Source organism: Lotus japonicus, chromosome 1, assembly GCF_012489685.1.
Source record: "Lotus japonicus ecotype B-129 chromosome 1, LjGifu_v1.2".
Taxonomy (NCBI): Eukaryota; Viridiplantae; Streptophyta; class Magnoliopsida; order Fabales; family Fabaceae; genus Lotus; species Lotus japonicus.
Genome location: NC_080041.1, coordinates 29510302 through 29533061, shown reverse-complemented (window position 1 = coordinate 29533061; position 22760 = coordinate 29510302). Strand labels below are relative to the sequence as shown.

At 36.8% G+C, this 22760-nt stretch overlaps 1 protein-coding gene across 1 annotated transcript; it reads right to left on the bottom strand.

The window, feature by feature from the left end:
* Nucleotides 1-14074: 14074 nt before the first annotated feature.
* LOC130734344 (GDSL esterase/lipase ENOD8-like) lies at nt 14075-21963 on the bottom strand. Its single transcript, XM_057586709.1, has 5 exons — nt 21594-21963; nt 15398-15607; nt 15129-15298; nt 14776-15040; nt 14075-14684 (listed from the first exon to the last, which is right to left on the bottom strand). The coding sequence occupies exons 1-5, from the start codon at nt 21862-21864 to the stop codon at nt 14365-14367; spliced, it is 1236 nt and encodes a 411-aa protein (XP_057442692.1). The 5' UTR covers nt 21865-21963; the 3' UTR covers nt 14075-14364.
* Between the last annotated feature and the right edge of the window lie 797 nt (nt 21964-22760).

Sequence of the window (22760 nt, the reverse complement as noted above, 5' to 3'; positions counted from 1 at the left end):
TTCTTCACCCATTTTATCAACAAACTTGGATTTAGTGATGTAACCATTTTCAAACAAGAACAAAAAACTCAAATTTTTTTAATTGGGTTCATGCCAAACATACACTATTTCTCCAATTGTGTTCATACAAACGGTCTCAATTACTCTAATTGAGTTCAAACTAAATAGATCAAATTTCTATAATTGGATTTGTACTAAACAATTACAATTTCTTTAATTGGGTTTGTACCATACGGCCAAATTCTATAATTGAATTCATTAACCAAACATCAGCATATTTTCTAATTGGCTTTGTTGCAATAACATTTTAGTCTAAGGGACTTTTCTTCCACATTAATGTAACCCAAAATCATACACATCTAGCCATATTATACCAAAGGAATCCAAACACGTTTGTTTACACACAAACACCCTTATATCATACCAAAGAATTAAATTTGTGGCATTTCGTGCTTCAAGCAGTCAACTACACATCAAATCAAATAGTTGATTTGCTTCCTGTATCCTTGAGCAATGATCAGTTCATGTAAACACTAGATAACAACCTAAGAGGGTGGGGGTGAATTAGGTTTGCAACAATATAATCAAATTAAAAAATTTGCAAACTAGAACTTAGAGTAACGGAAGCATAAGCAACAAATTCAGAATGATAAGAAGTAATGGAATGCTGAAAAATAAAGAGATAAGGGATGAGAAGATCACAAACACGATGTATCCTTATTCACCTTCACCAACCGAAGACTACGTTCAGTCCCCTTTCTGATTTGGAGATTTTTTCACTATGTAATGATGTCTAGTACAAGCCTCACACCTAGACTCTCAAGAACACCCTCAAGCATAGTTTTAAAACTCGGCTCGGACCGGCCGGTCCGACCGGTTGGACCGGGACTCGGTCACCTGACCGGTCCGAGCCTCACATCGGATCGGTTCTGCATATAGCTCGGTGGAAACCGTTTGACTCGACCGGTTCATTACTTGACTCGGTGACTCGGCCGGATTTTGGTTGAACCGGCGAGTCACCATTTCAATTTTTTTTTCTTAAATTTCGTGGAGATGGGTCCTTTATGTTATTATTGAAAGGGCCCAGCAATTATTAAATATATTGGGCCTGATTTTTGGACTAGAGCTGAGCCTTTGAAACAATTCAAATAAAATAATGAACTTCTTTTTAAAAAGAGGTGTAGGGGAGAGTCGAACGCATGACCTGTTCGAAGGGAGGAAAAGGCTTTCCCACTACACCACAGATGGTATTGTGATAATGCACGACTTTTATTTAATATATCTTTACTTTCATACAGCATTTGAATTTTTTATCATTTTTTAATATATACCGAGTCAAACATTCAACTCAATGACTCACTGGTTCGACCAGTGACCCATTAACTCAGTACCCCCACCGAGTCAGTCACCGAGCCGAGCCTTAAAACACTGCCCTCAAGAAAGCACATCACTTCCTTGTTTACACAGCAAACACCAAACCTATGGTGGACTCTGAATCACCCCGATTCATAGGACCTTTTTCACTATCACCAAACCCTATGATGAACTTCACCAAACACTATGGTGGAACAAGAATCACTCTGATTCTAAGAGAAGAAGAAGAACTCTACAATGACTTAAGAATCTACCCCAATGTAGAAGATAGAATCACTTTCAAACACAATATCACCAAGGCTCTTAATTTTCTAGTTTATAAATTTTAACAGCATATAGACTCTTTAGAAATATGAAGTTGTGTATATTTTTTTTCAGAAATGAAAGCATGTATATATAGAGTTAAAAGTCCCCATGGTTCATCAATTTAATTTACAACGTCTCTGACCAAGCACCGTTTTAAAAAATAATATGCACCGGTTTCAACAACTGTTAAATGATCCATTTTTCAATTGCACCGGTTCATGTCAATATAAGAAAGAATGGAAACACAGTGAAGCATGAATGTGGAAACCAAATTGGTTCGTACTGGTTCTGATGTAGCGCGGCTGGCTGCGCGCTTCGACGATGATGTCGCTCGTCGAATGAGCCCGGTCGGATTTTAGCCCATCTAATCCGTCTCGGGCCCGCAAAACAAAATCTAAGTATTTTATTAGGATTTTATTTATTAGAATCTTTAATTTTCAATTAAGATCTTTTAGGATCTTATTTATTTTTTTGTTAGAAACTTATTTATTTCAATTAGGATCTTTTATTTTCAATTAGGATCTTTCAAGATCTTATTTCTTTTTGGTTAGGATTTTCTTTCTTTTCCTATTTAAGCAATTGTAAGGCATAGCCTATGGAGTTTTGATTGATAATAAAATTTAAGAGTTTTCTCTTCTACTCTGGTGGATTCCAGTGTATTTTCTAGGGTTTTAGCGCTTGCTAATTTCTTTTCTGGTGGATTCCAGAAACCTTCTTTTTAGGATTTGCGCTTGCAATCCTAGTACGACTTCCGAGGTTTATGGAATCCACCAGAAAGGAAATTAGCAAGCGCTAAAACCCTAGAAAATACACTGGAATCCACCAGAGAAGAAGAGAAAACTCTTAAATTTTATTATCAATCAAAACTCCATAGGCTATGCCTTACAATTGCTTAAATAGGAAAAGAAAGAAAATCCTAACCAAAAAGAAATAAGATCTTGAAAGATCCTAATTGAAAATAAAAGATCCTAATTGAAATAAATAAGTTTCTAACAAAAAAATAAATAAGATCCTAAAAAATCTTAATTGAAAATTAAAGATCCTAATAAATAAAATCCTAATAAAATACTTAGATTTTGTTTTGCGGGCCCCAGATGGATTAGATGGGCTAAAATCCGACCGGGCTCATTCGACGAGCGACATCATCGTCGAAGCGCGCAGCCAGCCGCGCTACATTAGGTTCAGAGCCTTGCGTTTGTCTTCTTAAAAACATACCGTTTGACTTTTTCTTTTCATTAAATGTGATAGTTCAAAATCTAATATTACGTTGTGTAATTTTGAATTGCCAAATTAGAAAAGGTTGGAAACGCTTAAAATTTAAAACTCTGGAACTTTAATTTCATGTTAAAACAGTTGGCTTTTCTTTTCAATGGTTTAAACTAATATATACACTTCAAACGTTTTAAAAACAAATTCTTTTCTTTCATATATGCTTTAATTTGAAAAGTTTTTTTAGCATTGTTTAATGATATCAAACTTAAAATGAACTTTTAAAAGAAAAGACTTATAACTAGAAAGCCACAAAACTTATCTATGAAACTTGAATCCTTGAGCTTTCCAATCTTTATGGTCTTCAACATTTTTCTTCTTTATTAATGTTGTTGTCTTCATCCAAACCTAGTCATGGTTAAGGAGAGGCTCTTCTTCACAGTTCATACGTCTAAAGAGCAACATGAGCTTCTACAACTTTCACATCCCTTTATGAGGGGGAGTGTTATTGGCATCAAATCCTTGATTTGTTGTTAAATTGCTGATTTACTTCTATTTGTGATCTATTCTTATATTAGTTAATAGAATTTGATTAGGAATTGACTGCTTTAGATATTATTCTTTTTAGTTATCTTTATTCCAGTATTTATTTTCTCCCTTATGATTTTTCTAAGTGTACTCTTGTCCTTTATTCTAAAAAAAAAACACGTCAATACAAAGAGAGAAATTCTTTTTTATCAAAAAAAAAAAAAGAGAGAAATTCTTTCTTTACGGTAACTATTTTGATGAATTCTCGGACAGAAAATCTATTTGAGAAAAGAGGGGACAAATGCCGCCAATTTTTTTTGATAAAATGTACTTATAGTATACTACAGTAATACCACATTATGTATTATATTTCCCCAGCTAAATATCAATTGTCCTCACATAGCTATATAACAATCTATTAAGATTTGTTCATACAAAATACACTACAGTACACCTGAAGAAATAAATGAGAGGTATCATGTGTGATGTGATATCTAACCCAAAATCGACGGTTGCCAGCATCGATTCCGCAATCAGAGAGAGAATTGGAAATTGAATGCATTAAATTTCTCACCTTCTCACGCCGCTTCTCACACCTCTCTGCTTTTATTTTGCATGTCTGAGACGCTTCCCTCTGCCCTTTCAGTCACACTCGTAATCCCAGGACCCAATTGACGGTGGGAGCTTTGGCAGGGTAACGCTGAATGCATTGAGGCTTGTATTTTCTTCCTGCTTTCATTAGTTTTTTCCTTCGTCAGCACTGGTACCATGGGGCCATTTCCAAGGGATTTGGAATTCCCACCCCAACCATTAGAATTCCCACCCCAACCTTTTTAAAAAAAATGCTAGAAGTGCCCTTCGGTATTTAATTTCTCGGAACTGGTTCGAAAGTTGAATTCCCGAATCACGTGATGGACATCAGTTCATGTACTACCGTCTCAAAATAAGGTAGTTTAACTTCTGAACAAGTTCGGAAGTTTATATACCGAAGTAGTTCGGGAGTTTAACTTCCGGACCCCTAACCAGATGATATTACAGTGGCAGAAATACTGCAATGCAGAGACACAAATCAGATGCATTTTACAAGGCAGAGACACAAAGTAGCAAGTAACTTATATTGAATCAAAATACCTTATACTAATAACTCGCGTTTGAGACGGCAGCTTTAGGGTTCAGACGAGAGCTCCAAAAATTCAAATTTTAGGTGAAAGTGAATGTGAACCCGTGTTTTGTGTTTTTAAATGAAAGAATGCGGGATATTAACTTTTGTACCAGTTCGATATTTTATTTCTCGTAGTCAAACACGGAGGGGCATTTGTGTATTTCCCCACTATTAAGTGGGGTGGGAATTCTAATGGTTGGGGTGCGAATTCCAAATCCCCATTTCCAACTCGCGAAGCAGAGCGAGCTGTTTGTTCAATCAGCTTCTGAGTTGTTGCAACCTTATCGGGTACACTCAACAAAAGGGTGATGAGGACGAAGCCCGTTCCCTACTGAATTTGGGGAAAGAGATGGGAGTGCAGCTAGAGAGTAAGGAAGAAGAGGCAATAAGAAGACTGTTAGAGTTGGAACACAGGGATCAAGCTAAAGGAAAAACAGTGGCATCAAGTGGTGCTGTTGGGCGCAGCAATGGTCTGTAATGTTAGTAATTAATGTTCGGGGTTGGGAAATAGGGTAAAATGGAGGTATATCACAGAGATGGTGGGCAAGGAGAAGATAGAAATGTTGCTTCTACAAGAGGCGAAATTGCAAACGCTAGACCATAGGTTGTGTAGCATGTTGTGGAGGGATTCCATTTGCGATTGGAAGATGAGTCCAGCGGTGAAAAGTGTTGGAGGCTTGCTATGTATGTGGAATAAAGAGAGCTTTCAGCTTCAGGATTGTGCCATTGATAGGCATTTTATTATCTTGAAGGGTACATGGGGCGATCAGATGCAAAGTTGCATTGTTGCCAATGTGTATGCCCCGTGTGATCTAGCGGCTAAGAGAATGTTATGGAGGGACCTTATCATGTGGAAACAATCTTGTATGGTTTCTTCCTGGTGCATTGGGGGAGGATTTCAATTCTGTGCGAACACCACAAGAGCGGAGGGGAGAATCAATACGACCAAGCCAAGGAAGGAGGGATATGGATGAATTCAACTCTTTTATCCTTGATATGGAGCTACTAGATATTCCTTTGCATGGGAACGATTCACTTGGTTTAGGCCAAATGGGAGATCCATGAGTCCGATTGATAGATTCCTCATATCTAATAATTGGTTGATGTCTTGGCCTCATAGTGCTCAACGATTCCTAGATAGAGAATTCTCCAACCATTGTCCTTTGTTGTTGAGTTGCTTGACCCAAGATTGGGGGCCAAAACCTTTCCGCGTGCTGAATTGTTGGTTAGGGGATCCGAGATTCATGGAAGTAGTGGAGAAAACATGGAAGGACATTAACATTCAGGCATGGGGTACTTATGTCATAAAAGAGAAGTTGAAAGTGATGAGATCAAAGATCCGTGTTTGGAACAAGGAGATCTTTGGTGATCCAAGCAAACAGAAGAAAACTATAGTAGAGGAGATGGCGCTGCTTGACAAGAGGAATGAGGAGGTGGGTCTGACTGAGGAGGAATGTATGAGGAACAAGAAGGAGCTACTAGGGGAGCTTTGGAAGACTTCCAGAATAAATGAATCAATCCCTTGCCAGAAATTAAAGCTCACTCAAAGTGGCTAAAGGAGGGTGATAGGAACTCAAAGTACTTTCACTCTTGCATAAACTGGTGGAGAAGAAGCAACTCTTTGGTTGGCCTCCATATTGATGGTAGATGGGAGGAGAACCTGAGAGAGATAAAGAAGGAGGTAAAAACCTTCTTTGAGAACCGTTTTAGAGAGGTGGAAGAATCATGCTTGAATTTGGATGAGGTGGTGTTTAGTACCATTTCCAGCAATGATAACTCCTGCCTTTGTGCTAGATTTGATCCGAGTGAAGTCAAGGAGGTGGTTTGGGATTGTGAAGGGGACAAGAGTCCGGGGCCGGATGGCTTCAATTTCAAGTTTATCAAAGCTTTTTGGCATGTTTTAGCGGGTGATATTCAGCGTGCCCTTGATGAATTTGCTCTGAACAACTCGTAGCCTCAAGGAAGTAATTCCTCCTTCATCGTGATGATCCCTAAGCGGAACTCTCCGCAAAACCTGAATGATTACAGACCGATCTTTCTTGTGGGGTGCATCTACAAAATAGTGGCAAAGATTCTAGGCAAATAAGGCAATAGACTAAAGGAGGTACTTCCTAAGGTGATAGGGGTAGAACAATCTGCTTTCTTATTAAGGAGGAATATGATGGATAGTGTGGTTGTGGCACATGAGATGATTCATGATGCAAAACGCCGAAAGCAACAAGCAATGATCTTTAAGGTGGATTTTGAAAAGGCATACGACTCCGTAAGTTTGGGAAGTCCTTCTATATATGATGAGACGCATGAATTTATGTGAGCAATGGGTAGGGTGGATTGAAGGATGTTTGAAATCAACGAAAGTGTCAGTCCTTGTCAATGGAAGCCCGAGTGAAGAGTTTAAAATGGAGAGGGGATTGAGACAAGGTGAGCCCCTTGCCCCGTTTCTATTCCTCATAGTGGCGGAATGTCTCAACGGTCTCTTTAGGCAAGCAATTCTTTGTGGAAAGTTTGCGGGACACGGTTTTAGGCAAGCAAATGAAGTGGTAGTCTCAATGTTGCAATTCGCGGACGACACACTCTTTCTTAGCGAAGCATCCGTAACGCCTCGATTTCTCGAGTGTCACACAGTAAACCAACCGTCACCATTTTCGTAAAGAATTTTCGCCGTTCAATTATTAATCTTGATTTAATGACAAAAGTTCAATTATTGCGAAACTCCCGAAACTTACGAAATAAATTGCGGAATAAATAAATCATGCACTTCTGAATGAAATAGCATTTAAAATAAAATCGAGGAATAACTCCAAAAGTACAAAACCGAATCCGATGGCAAAGCCTGAAACCAAGTACATAAGTGATCTAAAAAAAAGCAGAAATAAATAATAATCCAACAGTTAAAGTAAATTAAAATTCGATACAGCTCTCATAGCAAAACCCCAACATAGAAAAGTCTCGACTATAATCCTCGTCGTCACTAGAGATGTATATGACCACCGAGTCCTTGGCAACTCGACTCTTCATTGGATAAGCTGGTTCTCCTTCAGATCCTGAAAGCCATCCAAATTGCCTCTTCCTAGGCGGTCGTTCTTCAGTGGCATCCGGAACAGGCTCCCATGAGGGCATGTCTCCATATTCATCAACAGGGCTAGCTAGCTTCGGCTCCGGTGGAGAAGACTCCACTGCATCCTTTTCCCCCATCAGTGGTGATTCAGCTGTAGTCTCTTCTGAAGGATCCTCCTCGTCCTCCCATGATTCGAGCGGCTTCTCCTCTTTGGTCAGACAAAACCTAGCGGGAGGGTGAGGCAACATGACTACCCCATCCGCAAGGATCTGTCTCTCTACGACTCTTCCATGTATGTCCCTTCCTACGAGCTCTGCATCGCCGGCGTAGCTTCTCCGGACTCTAGACGCGTCGGTCACCCAGAGCCGGTCATCCTCGGGATCACTCAGCACCATCTCCCAGATCACGATAGCTTCCACTGTCTTGGTGTTCACCATCTACTCCCCCTTCCCCCAAATAAACACATAACAAACAAGCAGGGTCAGGTCGACAGCAAAACAAATAATAATCAAAAATCAACACTTATAAGAATTAATGTCTCTTATTGGATTTCATCAATAGTTAGTCAGTTAGGCTAACGGATTCCTTACTTCACACAACCCACCAAAACCTCTTGGCCAATCTCGAACATCCGCAGATGCACAATCACAAGGGGACCAACACATTCGACCCAAGTCACGTGGAGACCAACACAGTCAATCCACAAATCTCAGGGAGACCAACACAGTCAATCCCTATCCCATGACTCAATCATGGTTATCACGTGGAGACCAACACAGTCAATCCACAAATCTCCCTCGCGTGCAAGCCCATCGTTCTCATGGACCATAGTCTACACCGACCTATGTCCGTTTAATTAAGTTTACTTGCAAGCGAGTTAAATCTCATTACGCCTCATTCTCTTGGTTTTTATAGCTCTAATGTCAATCCTAGAGTCTTGAAAAACATATTACAAAGGCAACATCAATAGTCTCAATACACAAGGGGATTACGGCTAGGTGAGCGACCCTTGGTTCACAATCATTAGCATAAGCATCATCCATCTCACATATACTTAATCATGTTCTCATATTGCATGCCTTTCACACATAAAATCATGGTAAAATCATCAAACACGGTACCAAAGACTTGTGCGATCAAGGCAAGAAAAGAAACCACCAAACCCCCAAAAACTAGGGTTCGGCCGAACCAAGAATTGGCCCTTAGGGTTTTAATTTTTTTTTTCTTTCTTTCCCTTGATCTCATGCATCCTTGTACAGCCCCAAAACAACATATTTATCATTCAAAAATTTCAGATTCAATCACCAAACAACTTTCATGTTATAACAAGTATTCTTTGCATGGCAACTCAATTTTAGCAACTAGCATGTAATTTGTACATGGTATCAATAACTCAATCAAGGATAGAATTTGGAAATAGGAAAACATAGTCACATATCATAAAAGTCCAGCAAGCAATCCCGTAACCCAAACCCTCATGCAACCCTCAAGATCAATCCATAATCACAACAAAACATGGCAAAACTCCCTAGAAACTCTACCCAATTTTTAGGACCAGCCCTTACCTTGCTAGTTGGGTAAAGAAAAGGGATGAAAAGGTGATCAAGAGCTGCTGTCCAGGTCTCTTTCTCCTCTCCTACTCGAGCTCTCTCTCGCAGGTCTCCCTCTCTCTCTCGCGCGCGAGCAAGGTGGTGGCGGGCTTGGGGACGGCAGCGGTTAAGGGTGCAAGGAGGGGATTCTCTCACTCTTTTCTCTTCTGTTTTCTTTATGTAAGGAGTGCACAAGGTTTCTGCTTCAGAACTGAATGGAAAAAGAAACCCTCTCCCTCCCAAAACCCTACTTAGCCCGCGGTCTCTCTCTCCCTCACTTGGGCTAGGGTTTGTTTTCTTCCAAGCCCGACCCAAGTCAAACCCTTGACCCATCATTTAAGTACTTAATCAGGCCTGAATCTAATTAAAAACCTAAGCCCACTTAAGTAATTTCGTAATCAAACTCGGAATTAAAACAAAACAAATCAATTAATTCGCTGGTACTGTACAGCCAGAACCACCGTCTCTAAAACGTGAATATCTCGAGATACAGAGGTCGGATTGACCTGATTCCACTTCGAGAATTTTCTTCACTTAAAGGGATACAACTCTCATTAAGGAAGTTTTCCCAACTGAGGTCGTTAAGACCCTCTAAAAATTCACACAAGGTGACAGCCAAAAACTGTCAAAACTCAAACTTGTCAAAAACTTCATTTTTATTCCATCCATTACTCAAGCATCACATAAATAAGGTTAGGGTCTTACACCATCAACCAAGAACATCTTAACCATCAAAAGTGCTTTATGGTGTTTTGAGTTAGTGTCTGGTCTGAAGATAAATTTCCACATGAGTAAGCTAGCTGGGATAGGTGTTGAGGAGCGGGAAATTTTGCGCCTAGCTAGCCTTCTCAATTGCAAAGTGATGAAAATCTCTTTTACGTATCTTGGCTTGCCGGTGGGGGGGAACCTAAGGAGAATTTCTTTTTTGGGATCCGGTGGTTGAAAAGCTAAAAGGGAGATTATCTCGATGGCGGCAAAAAACATTCTCCTTGGGAGGGCGTTTGACTCTGATAGCAACCGTGCTGACATCCATACTGATATTCTTCCTCTCCTTTTATAGGATCCCGCAGGGAGTTCTCAACCAATGCAACAAGCTTATGAGGTCCTTCCTGTGGAGGGGGAACTGAGAGTTCTCGCAGTGTGGCGTGGATCAAATGGGAAACAGTGTGCAAGCCGAAAGTTCTTGGTGGTTTGGGGCTTAAAAATTGGAATAATTTCAGCAAATCCCTTCTTGGAAAATGGAGATGGAGGCCCTTAGCAAATGATGGGAGTCTATGGAGTCGGGTGGTGAGAAGTAAATACCATATCCCTCTTTTTACTGATCTTGTGGTGGACACAAGGAATATCTAGTGCTGGTGGAAAAACATATCTAGAGTATGCTATGCAGAAGCAGAAGAGTGTTGGTTTAACATGTTAGGAAATAACACAGCTGAAGAAGTAAAATAAACCAGGAGCGCAATCAACAACACAAGAATATAACGTGGAAACTCCAAAACCGGAGAAAAAACCACGACCGTGGTCAAAACCGACAACCAGAGAATAAACACTATGTGAAAATTGTTACAACACATAGACTTCACTCTCAACCACCCCATAACCCCAGTACACCCACACTCTCCAAAGTAAATATCTGAACTACATCTCACAATGCTCTAAAACAAGAGCATAAGAGAAAAAGAAAACACAAATATAAACTTAAAAGTGTTTTCAGGTACTACATCTTTGGTGTTTTGGTGTGTTGAAACAAGGAGCCTGAGATCCCTATATATAGTCTTGGACCCTCCCACCCCTCACTAATCTAAGATCATTAGATTTGACACCCCGCTCGTTAGAAATGTCACCCCACTCGTTAGAAATAATTCGGAAATAAGGTTTCCGAAACACTTTTTCACTCAAAAGTGGGGTGTTACATGTATTTTGCACTACAAATCACGAATTAATTTCAGAATCTAAGATTCCGAAATAATTCGGAACTTGAAAATCCGAAAATTGGGGGTGTGAAATCTAATGGTTGGGGTGGCAAATCCAGCTCTCCTAATCTAAGCGATGTGGGACTTCTCCAAGATGCATAACTTGATTTTTTTTTCTCCTTCATTAGCAATGTGGGACTTACATTGCAATTAACCCCAAAATAACAAAGGTTTGAACTTTGAAGAGTGAAATGGGAGATGGGAGGAGCATTGACTTTTGGGCTGACAATTGGATTGGGCAACTCAAGCTTAGAGACCGTTTTCACCGGCTGTTTGTTCTCTAATCGCAGAAAGATGCTACTGTGGCTTAAATGGGGCAGTGGAATAATGGATCATGGTGCTGGTCTTTCTCCTGGAACAGGCCTTTGCTACACCGTGAGGAAGAGAGGGTGATGGACCTTACCTCTTATCTGCAGCAGATCCAGTTATTCGAAGGGAGGGATGATAAATGGTGTTGGGAAGCAGATTGTGAAGGAATTTACACAGTAAGTTCAGCCTATACTCTATTGCAAGGGTTGGATTTAGAGGAAGTGCTACCAGTCTTTGTTTCCCTATGGAAAGGACTAGCACCCTCGAATGTCCTTGCCTTCACTTGGAAGGTTTTTTGGGAAAAAATTCAATCGAAACAAAACTTGTTCAAGAGGGGAATCCTATCGGCTGAGGACTCGCTGGAATATAATGTGTCTTTTGTCATGAAGAGGAGGAATCCACAGAACATCTCTTGTTTAGTTGCTCTTTTTCTGCTAAGGTTTGGAATGCATACCATAGATGGATGAACATCAATACAGTTTTACCAATTAACAGTCGAGATCACTTTATGCAGATGCAGCACGGAGCGGACAAAAAACCAGCAAAGAGGGGCTGAAACAGTGTGGCTTGCCATCATTTGGTCTCTTTGGCTGCATAGAAATAAGATAATCTTCAGAAACGGGGTGAAGGATGCTGAGAGAGTGTGTGAACTAGCACAATTGAGAGCATGGAATTGGTTGAAGGCAAGATGTCCTAACTTTCATTTTTTCTGTTTATGATTGGTTTTCCAACCCCACGTACTGTATTGGATGCCTCTGACCATCTTATTCCCATTGTGGAGGTATCTGCTCTCTGTCTCAGCAATTTGTTGATTGTAGTACGAATCTGTCTTCTTAGCAATTTGCTGGTTTCCCTTGGTCCTGAAGTGGCAGTGTGGCGGCTCCTTCTTTCTGTTGGCATAAACCTGTGATGGATTGTGCAGATTTCTGGTTTTGACTCTCCTAAGGAATGTTGCGGAGTCATTTGGCTATTGTATGGGCCGGTGTGTAGTTTGGTGATGCTAGTGCTAACTGAGAATGGATGTATTATTTTGGAATTTGTTTTCCCTGTTTGTTGATTCTGTTAGTGTGGGGGAACTGTGAAGATTTTAAGTAGTTGTTTTGGCCAGGGTGGGTTTGTTTGTATATTTATTTCTTTCCCCCTCCTCTCTTTTCCTCCTTTGTATTTTTGGTTGAGTACCCCTTGTACTCACTTAAATGAATTTTTGACTATCAAAAAAAAATGATCGGAAAGGAAAAAAAAAATAAGAAGAAAAAGTAAGTGTAAATATGATGGAAAAGAATGCGGGTGCGAATGAATTTTGATACATTCACACTTTACTTTCTCTTTCATCTCATTTCCAGTCGTTTTCCTTCATATCACACTCTCCCATTCTATTACCCAACCTATTATTATCACTCATTTATCCCTCTTCTCTTCATATTTTATCTAGGTGTGAAATGTATTTGATATGTAAACATGATTTTTTCGGGGTGTGAATATATTAAAACGCTATACATTAATCAAATTTTATTACTTCCTAAGCTGGTTTCTTACCAACTTGGGTTGGGTTTGAGGAAAATGAATTTAGAAAGTTGAACGAAGCTGAAGAAATAAAATTTATAACCTTTAAGCTTCAACCTCACAAATTTAATCAAATCTATCTTTGCATATTGTACTTTTAGAAATCAAGTGGGTTGGTGTAGTGCTTCAGCACTTCATCATTTAAGCAAGTGGTTGGGGGTTCGAATCCCAACTCTTGCAAATAGAAAAAACTCTTTGGTCAGCCCTCTACCGCTTAGTGCGCTGAACGTGGGGCGAGAGATTAGTCCCACGGCTGTCGGCTGTGAGGATACCTTGGTCAAGACCAAAAAATATTGTTCTTTTAGAACAAATTGTTACATATTTTTTGGATAACAATTAATAGAGGAAAGTATCATTTCTAGGTGATATAAATTTTTCCTCTCAAAATACTTCATTCTTTAGCTTTCTCCCTGATTGGGCTTGTGCTTTTGGTTATTCTATTTCCTCTTCTCTAGAGTTTATCTTATTGAACACTGAGTTAATTAAAATACAAAGAAATAACATTAAATTCAACTTCAGAGAAGATCTAATTATAAATTTATGTGTGTTTTGAAAAAAATAACATATTATCCTACAATATAAAACTTCTGGATCCGTCACTTCAGATAGCTATTGGGAATTTAAAAAATGGAAGAAAGTTGAGAACTTGATGAAGATTCAATAAAGGGTGAAGATGTAGCAGAGAAGATTGTGTTCATAAAATTTGGGGTAAAGGGTTTGTTATGGCCTTGTGGTCGTGGATGTGGGAGGGAGAGAGAGAATGTGAAACATGGGAAGGGAGATGGAGCAACTGGATTTTTTCAAGACGCAACTGTTTCACTTTGGGATATTCAAATGGGGTTGTCTCATAGCATAAATTGGGGAAGGATAGAGAAAGAGAGAGTCTAGAATCTAGATAGAGAGATCATCGGCCGGTAGGCGTAGCCATCATTTAATCCAGACCATTAATTAACTAAATTTAAGTTATATCCAAAGGCATTGAATAGATAAAGTATTTGTACCCTACTCATAAGATTATGTAACATAGAAGCCATGCACCCACTGCTTATTGGTGCAAGAGTTTTCTAAAGGAAAATAACGTTACAAAAACTAAGACAATGCATAATATAATTACATGGGGAAATTGCAAGTTGACAAATGACTCGTCATTGTTTGTTGCATAAGGATTCTATCATGTGAAAATTCTTTCATGTGCTATTATGTGAAGTTTTTGTGTCTCTTTGTTCATATATATTAAATATATATGTAGGATCTTTGAAATATTCATGAAGATAGAGACAAACACAACATTATATATCATGTCACGTGGTAAAGTCCAAATCCTTGTTTGTTCAGTTTCACATGATGCAAGTTCTCCCTAATTGACGAGTTTGTTCTTTGACATGACATATTCAAGGGAATTGGCGGATCCGTGAAAGCTCCTGAAGAAATCTGATCAAAAACAATCTTATTAGCTGCCTCAGTATAGTGAATCCCATCCCATATCGGTCTAGTAGATGGTTTTTCACATGCGCCCACATGATTACCGTTGTCCATAGTCCCTCCACATGAAACCTTGTTGTTAAAGTTGTAGAACCCTCCATTACCACAACAAGCAACAAGTGGTTGTTCAAATCCTGCACGTTAATGAATCATTAAAAATGCAACATCCATTTTCAAAAGTTAATAGGAATGTGAGTATGAGATTGTCATTTTGAATTGGCTCACCATATTTTTTTGGATCGCTCACGAAAGAATATTTAATAGAGTATACATCTACATATGTGATTGCAGCTTGAGGAAGCTCCTGACGAAGTTGAACTACAGCTTCCTTTAGCTTTTGATTGAAATACTGAGCTACTTCATTATGTGGCTTAGAACAACCATACCTATCTTTTAGAGTAACTTTAAAGGTGGTCAAAATAAAAGGGAAGCAACCAATTGGTCCTGTGTTGTGTATCCAAAACGATCTAGCCCCTAAATTGTATATGTCCTGGAATATTACCAAGTATCATCAATTCAACACAAGGAATTAATCAAAAATCAGACAACTAGAAATTTATTTAACAACAATCAAGCACCTTGATATGTGCTGAGAAAGTATTGACTATATCTGGGACAGAAGCACGAACTAGGTGTGGAAGCCCTTTACTAACAAACCCAGCAGTAAGATCATTTTGACCAATATCAAATGTGTATAAAGCCTTGGAAAAATATTCTTCCTTAGGCATCAACGTTGCAAATATACCTCCTGCTTGCAAAGACAATTATAAAAAAAAAGTAGAACAAAAGCCTTAACTAAAATTGAAATCACTAAAGGATACAAATGAAATCAATTTTTTTTACTTACCTTGACTTCTAATAAATTTTGTGTTGGGTATAAAATCTTTCAACTGAGCTACCTGAACTCCAAGGGAGAAAGGGCTGAATTTCCCATTAGGTACTATACTTTCCGGTATTCTTATTGTCGATGAGTATGTTGCAAAGTTTGCACCTTGTGAATAGTTGGCCCCCAGAGAATTAAGATAAGAATGTACATGGGGAAGTCCAAAACTTTCAGCTGAAATTACAAAACTCCATATTAAAATCCTACATTTAGCAGTAATCTTGTTAACAAATGATAATTAAATTAATGTAAGTAGTAAGCTATTCGCCATTCTACATTCTAAAAAGTTAATACCAAAAATTATGCTACTCCTATCTACTCAAAACAAGTATACCATCGAGTTTAAATATATATGAAGCACCCTTTGACATTTTAGCAAGGAAAATGATCCATGTCCATGCACCCTAACTCCTCTAGAGAGATATAGGAACAAAAGATGGATCTGTATAGGCTAGATAAAGAGTGATTTGATCCATCGATGCACATTAAATAAACATCATTACATCTGAGATTCTATGATAATTAGGATTAAATGGATGATAAAAGATAATGTAAGAATATAATGATTTCTCTGGTTCTGATCACACTCACCAGCCAACTGTTGTTTAAATTCACCGGAGCTCCATTCTACATCGTCACCCACCACTGCTCAATGTCACCAGAGCTCCATTGACCACCGCTGACCAGATTTGACAAGAACCCAAATTTAGGCACCATGCGATTAATCAAGGGGAGGGTGGTGAGTGGGAGAAAAGGGGAAAGGTGGGGGAGAGTGGGGAGGATAGTTGGTGATGCTCCTCAATGTCACCGCCGTGATTTAATTTCTATGCAATTGAGGTAGCGAAAAAGAGGCGTGGTTGAAGAGGTTGTGCCTGAGAGAAGTTGAGCTTTTGGTCGCCGTGGTGCTATTGTGGCACTAAGCTTGTAGTCGACAACGGCAAAAGGCTAACCGAGCTTTTGGTTACCGTGGTGTTTCTCAATCACTTATATTTTGCTCCGATTCTTCATTCTTAAATGACTTATGAAAGATATATGACTGAGAGATATGATAGTTGATATGATAGGAAAAGAAGAGCGGTGTAGAAGAAATAGTGGGTCAAATAACATGAAAGAGAAAATAGGTCTCAATGTATCACAAGTTTTTTAGCAATAACTAAAGAGAAGTGCTATCTCAACACATTATTTTTTGAAGGCACTCTTGAACACTCTTGATGTGGCGTACGATGTCTATGGAAGGGAAATGCGATTAAGTTAACATGCATGGTGAAAAGATCCAGCTATATCCTTCTCCTTGCACAGCTTCAAATCATTGAGGAAACTTGTGTTGTGGGAAATGTATATGCTCCCAATGATTGTGGAAGGATTGGCCAAGGAGCTAACGTGTGCAGCTGATAGTTTCCTATTGGCTTGCAATGGGCTGGATGGATACAAATACAATATGAAATTTTTCCAGCAATTCTAGAACCTAATCAAGGAGGAAGTGATGGCTTTTTTTAGGGACCTCATAGGCAAGGCAAGCTAGTGATAGGTCTAAACGCTGCTTTCATAGCCTTGATCCCTAAGAAGGATGAGGCCAAAGAGATCGCAGAATATAGGCCAATTAGCTTGCTGGGCAACATCTATAAATTGTTGTCCGAGGTATTATGAAGGAACTGCTGACTGAATATCAGTTTGCTTTCACTTCGTACAGGCAGATTTTTTTATTGTATTTGTATATATTGATCGTGAACGAGGTGGTAGACTTTATGAATATAAAGGAGTGAAGAGGTATCTATCTATATATTATAGAAAAGAATAACATTGTGAGACCCACTTAGAACACTTGGCATTCCTTGACTTACTCTCACCAAACATCCTTCATTAGATGATAAGTGTCAACCTCTCCTTCATTCAGACCACCTCATTGAAACCCATTTTTCTTGGACTTTTGTTTTGAGGTCCATCATTAACAACTCATTTAATGATCATTATAAATTTCATTAATAATTGATTTTTAAAATCAAATCTTCCTTATGAATTAACCCTTTCTAAATTAAAGCAAGAATGCAAGATAGGCCAGAAATTTATAGTTTCTTTTTTTTTCTCCCTTATGAATTAGTTTGCCTTTACTTTTTACTGCAAAGGTTTACCAATGAAAATCATTTATTTGACCTCTCTATTTTTTCCGTTCAAAAAAATAAATATTAACCGTATTTAAATCATATTGATCCGGCACAGCCTAAGAGATGTAGTATTATAATTTTTATGACAGCTACTATATCATAATTACATACCATATCTATTTTTTTTTGAACAGACCATATCTATTTTCTAATTTTTATACAAATATTTTTTTCTTATACTCAAATTCACCTATAATTAGTTTTCCCAATAAAAAAACAAAGATTCACCTACAAATCTCACTATTATTTGTTTCAGGTTAAAAAAAATAAAAAAAATCTACATCAGAGTTTCACTAAGGAAAATCAATGTGTCAAGTTTTTTAAAAAAAAGTTTTATACCTGAGTATCACATTAAAAATACTACCATTTTTTAAAAATTCCAAATTTGACATTGTCAAAATTTTGTGAGTCTAATAAGAAGGAAAAATTAAAGTTGAGTAGATGCATTTTCTTTCTCAAAATGAAAAAATAAAAAATCAATATTTCTCATTTAATTTAATTTTCTTATTTAATTTATTTGTCTTATTTCATTTAATTTCGTAATTTGAGTTAATAGTGTATATTTTAACCCAACACTCAATGTCTTTTTTAAAAAAAAAATTATGTGAAATATTGAGTGTATATTTCTAAACATTATTAAATTAATCACTGCATGAACTAATAAATGCTATTAATTTTCAGTTTTAGTTTCGTTAAAAAAAATATAGTGATATTCCATACATTTTTAAATGAAGTTATGAGCATTAATTATTTATTATGAGTAGCATCATTCTCTCCATTATCAAATATTTTTCAAACTTATAGATCAATGAAAGCATTAAATGACTTTAAAAATAAATTAATACTAGAAGATTCATCTATATACTTTAGAAAAAGAGGAAGGTTGTGAGCCTCACCTCCATGATTTGACACTCCAAGAATGACTCTCGCCCACCCCCCTCTTTGCATGACAAGTGTCACATTCTAAATGTTTTGGACCAAAATAGTAGAAGTCCATTTTAATTTAAGTTTTTTTATGAAGGCTCATTATTCAAAGTCATTTGAATGATGATTTTGTTTTTATTGTTTTATAACCCCTAATTAATTGTTAACATAAAAGTTTTATACATATACCATCATACCATTGATTATCATTTTTCAAAAAAAATCGATTTTTTGGTAGGCATGAAAAAGGTAATTTAGTAAGGTGAAAACATTCTCAAATTCAACGTTTAGGCTGCAAAAATTTTTTTGTTTGAATTTGAATCTTCAAACTATTTTTAAAACGGATATTCACAGCCTTGAATTTGAGATTCAGCACCTGCACTGAATGAAGAATTAATGGTGTTAATTCTGTTAAGGAAAAGAAGTCAAGAATTAAAAGAGTGTTAATTCTGTTGAGCAAGTCACAGGTTAATTTCTTTCAAGCATTCACACCATCTTAATGCTGCTTTACAAGTCAAACCTTAAAAACTTAATTTTGAGAACCAAATTAATGACCCGTTCTTGAAAGAAATACGCATTGTTTTTTTTTTTTGCGCGAAAATAAAGAAATTAATTCTTGAAAGAAATTAATATGATTTGCAATAAAAGTCAAACCTTAAATACTGTAATAACACCATGTTTTTCTTAATTCCTATTTTCCTTTAATTACTCATCAGAATGAGTAATTCACGTGTAACGCATGATATTTGATCGATAATAATTAATTTCAATAGTGAAAATTGACCTGAAAAAAAAAATTTACCTCCTTGCAATCAGATTTGTATTACCGTCCAACCTTTTTTTTTTCTTTCCTTTTTTAACATTCATTGACCAGTAACCCTAATTCTCAAATTCCTATATAAATCATCTCATCCTATTCTTTAACTTCATCATCCCTTCCCACTAACTATTAGCTTCGAAATATACTTTGTTCTAATGGCTATCGACAATCTCGCCACCATGGATGTCTCAAAGGAGAACTGGTCTATTATTGCAAAGGTGAACCGGTTGTGGCTTAGTCCGAGCTTATATGGCTCCAAGCTTCCATTTTCCATGGACATAATTCTTATGGATGACAAGGTAAATCACTTTTTCACATAATGACCATGTGTTACGTTCTTTTTTTTTAAACTATAAATCTCAAATTTCCTCATTTTATTGAATTTCAGGGTTTTAAGATTCATGCTACGGTTAGGAAGACTCTTATATACCGATTCCAATCTTTGCTGAGTGAAGGACGTGTATATCAGATTTTGTTTTCTGGTGTTGGTGAAAGCGGTCGTGATTTCCGTTCAACCTCGCACCCATTCAAGATCAACTTTGATATTCATACATTTGTGCGCTTGGTTCCCAACAAGGCCATCAACTTAAGCCCTTACTATTTTGTGCCAATGTCTGATATAATGTTTAAGGACCTTTATACGTCTTTTCTTATAGGTATAGACTCTTTTTTAGTCTTTTGATATTTAAATTAGTGTTCTGGGTTTTGGATTAATGTTTCTATGATTTTGCAGATGTGATTGGAATTCTCACTGGTGCAAGTGCTGAAACTGAGTTTGAGAAAGATGGAACAAAGCAGAAAAGGATTACTATTGAACTTGACCAAGATGGGTACACACAATGTTTATTGCTTATTCATATTTTTTCCATCTTTGATTATTGTGAGTAAGGTTTTATAATTTCTCAATTTTCTTAATAGAGTTCGGGTTGAATGCGCCTTTTTTGGAAAGTATGTTACTGAAGTCGTTGGTTATTCTCTTTATTGTTGACAGCATAAAAAAGATAACAAGCAGTTTATTGATCATCTAATTTGAAAGTGTATTGACGTTTCTATAAGGTTAGTTTAACACTTTTAAATTATACACAATTTATATTTGTATTGGCACTGATAATTTTTTTTCCTTTCTAGGTTCTATAGCTCAAATATGCTTGATTGACAACAAGCTCGGTTATGAAGTCTTTATCATTAATCATGGACTACAATTTCGAATAAGGGTTCATGTTTCTGTCATTGTTATGTTTATCTTATTTCAATTTCAATGTAATGCATTATTTAAAAACTTGACTTTTATTACTATTCAAGTGTTGACACTGTGAGGTATCTACAACCTCATCAAATTAATATATTTACTGTGGTCCATTCATCTACATGTTTGTAACATATGTTCAGTTCTATATCTTTTATACTTACTGAAAAGAGGCTAAATTAAGTTAAAACATATTACTACTCATTCATCTTTACAATAAATTTAATCGCCGTGCAACGCACGGGTAAAGAACACTAGTTGTATTCAGTGTAGATTTGAAAAAACGTATGAAAAATATTGATTAGAGGGCTTGTATTGATCATTAATATTGTTGTACGTAGCTCCCTATGATAAGCATAGGGTTTGTTCTCATCCTGAATGTCTTTATTAATGAATTTTGTTGTTTAAAAATAGTCAAATTGCAAAAAGTTTGTTGCGAATCACATTAAATGTGAAGGAGAGTGTTTAAAAGAATGTGTTGCTAGCATTTCTCATAGCCTAAAGCTTAAAATAAGTCTAGCTTTGCCACCTATTTTTGTCTATTTTTTACCACTTGTCGCAGCTGGTGGTGGGACTAAAACTCGGAGGTCTAGGGGGAAGACCCATGAAAATTGAGAAGAGAGGTAGGGAGAATAAGGATCTTGTTAGGGTTTCTAGTGGTTTTCTATTGATGTGACTCGGGTTCGTTGGAAGTAAACGAAGGAATTCATATCTTTATCGAAACTAAATGAAATAGTTTAGAATAATTATTTAATTTAAATGAAAAAATCTGATATTAAATTGATATTCTAAAAGAATTAAAATTATAAGAATAGATATTTAAATTTATATAAAATATAATAGTATATTATTAATAGTTTAACATGTAGCTTTTTGCTTTAACATAACATTGTTGTTACTCAAAAGTATATTTTACCATGTGCTAACGAAGTGCAAGTGCTTATTGAAGCCCCATCTAATTAGATAATAGACACGTAAACAGGAAATGAAAATGAAAACAAATATTACCTATAAAATCAAGTATGATTCGACCATCAGAGAACCTTCCAGAAGGTCTGTGAAAATAAGTCTCTCCATTCGGTGACTTTGGAGACTTTAGTTCTCCAAAGGCAGCACCAAGGCCACCAGTATCCGAGTTTGAAGCACCCAAGTTAAAGATGGCAGGGAAATTACAACTTTCAGCGGCATTTACAGGGTTCAAGATTGTGGTAGAACTTGATAAAAGTAGTACAATAAAAGACACAAGTGAGATTTGATTAAGAAACTCCATTAGGGTCATGCATATAGGTTGAAGCACCAACGAACCTTGTCTCTTCAAATGATGCCTATTAGAGAAATTGAATTGAATTTATAACTTTTTGCTGAACTTGTTCAGGGAATGACATTTGATATGAGTTGATGGTTATTATCAAACCAGAAGGAACTAGATCCAATTTATTAGTTTGCTAAGTAATGAACTTGCGGTTAAGTTTTCTATCTATTGTTAGTTAGGTAGTTATTATTAGCATAAGGTGTTTTACTCTATATACATGAACATGTTCTTTCGGTACATCTAGGTAGTGATTGATGTAAAAAAATTAAATTAATACATATATCTTACTTGGGAACAAAGTTAAAGAGAAGTTAGCCATGAAATATAATATATCATACATGTAGTACAATTTTTTATATAATTCAATCAACGATATCTATCTATAATCTATTTATCTATCTATATCTATAATCTATAATCTATCTATCTATCTATAATCTATAATAATATATATATATATATATATATATATATATATAAAAGCAGATTTTCTGCAGCCTTGAGGGCAAATAAGTCGTTCAACAATTCAATGCGCAATAATCTAATTTTTGGCATGGACATTTTAGTAAAAGTACACATTATTTCCAATAGATGAAATTACAGCCGTCAGATCATTTCCAATTTCTTGAGTTGTTGCATTTCAGCCGTTTCTGATTTCTAGCGACACTTTCTCTTCTCGCTTACGTTCGAGCCGTTTCAAGTGACAATTTATTGAGAGAAAATTAGTGGTTTGAACGTTATCTTATATTTAATTGATTTAGATATGTAGTTCACCCACTGACAATTTCCATTCAGTACCTCCTATCTGATGCGAGAGAGAGGACAAGTTAATTTTACATTCTCATTTCTTCTCCTGATGTATT

Bases quoted from the DNA above. Each gene is read 5' to 3' on its own strand.
- LOC130734344 (XM_057586709.1), bottom strand. From the start codon at position 21,864: ATGACCCTAATGGAGTTTCTTAATCAAATCTCACTTGTGTCTTTTATT. The intron at 15,299-15,397 runs GTAAGTAAAAAA...CTTTGCAAGCAG, and splicing joins AAAATTTATTAGAAGTCAAG to GAGGTATATTTGCAACGTTG. The intron at 15,041-15,128 runs GTGCTTGATTGT...GTAATATTCCAG, and splicing joins CTTTCTCAGCACATATCAAG to GACATATACAATTTAGGGGC.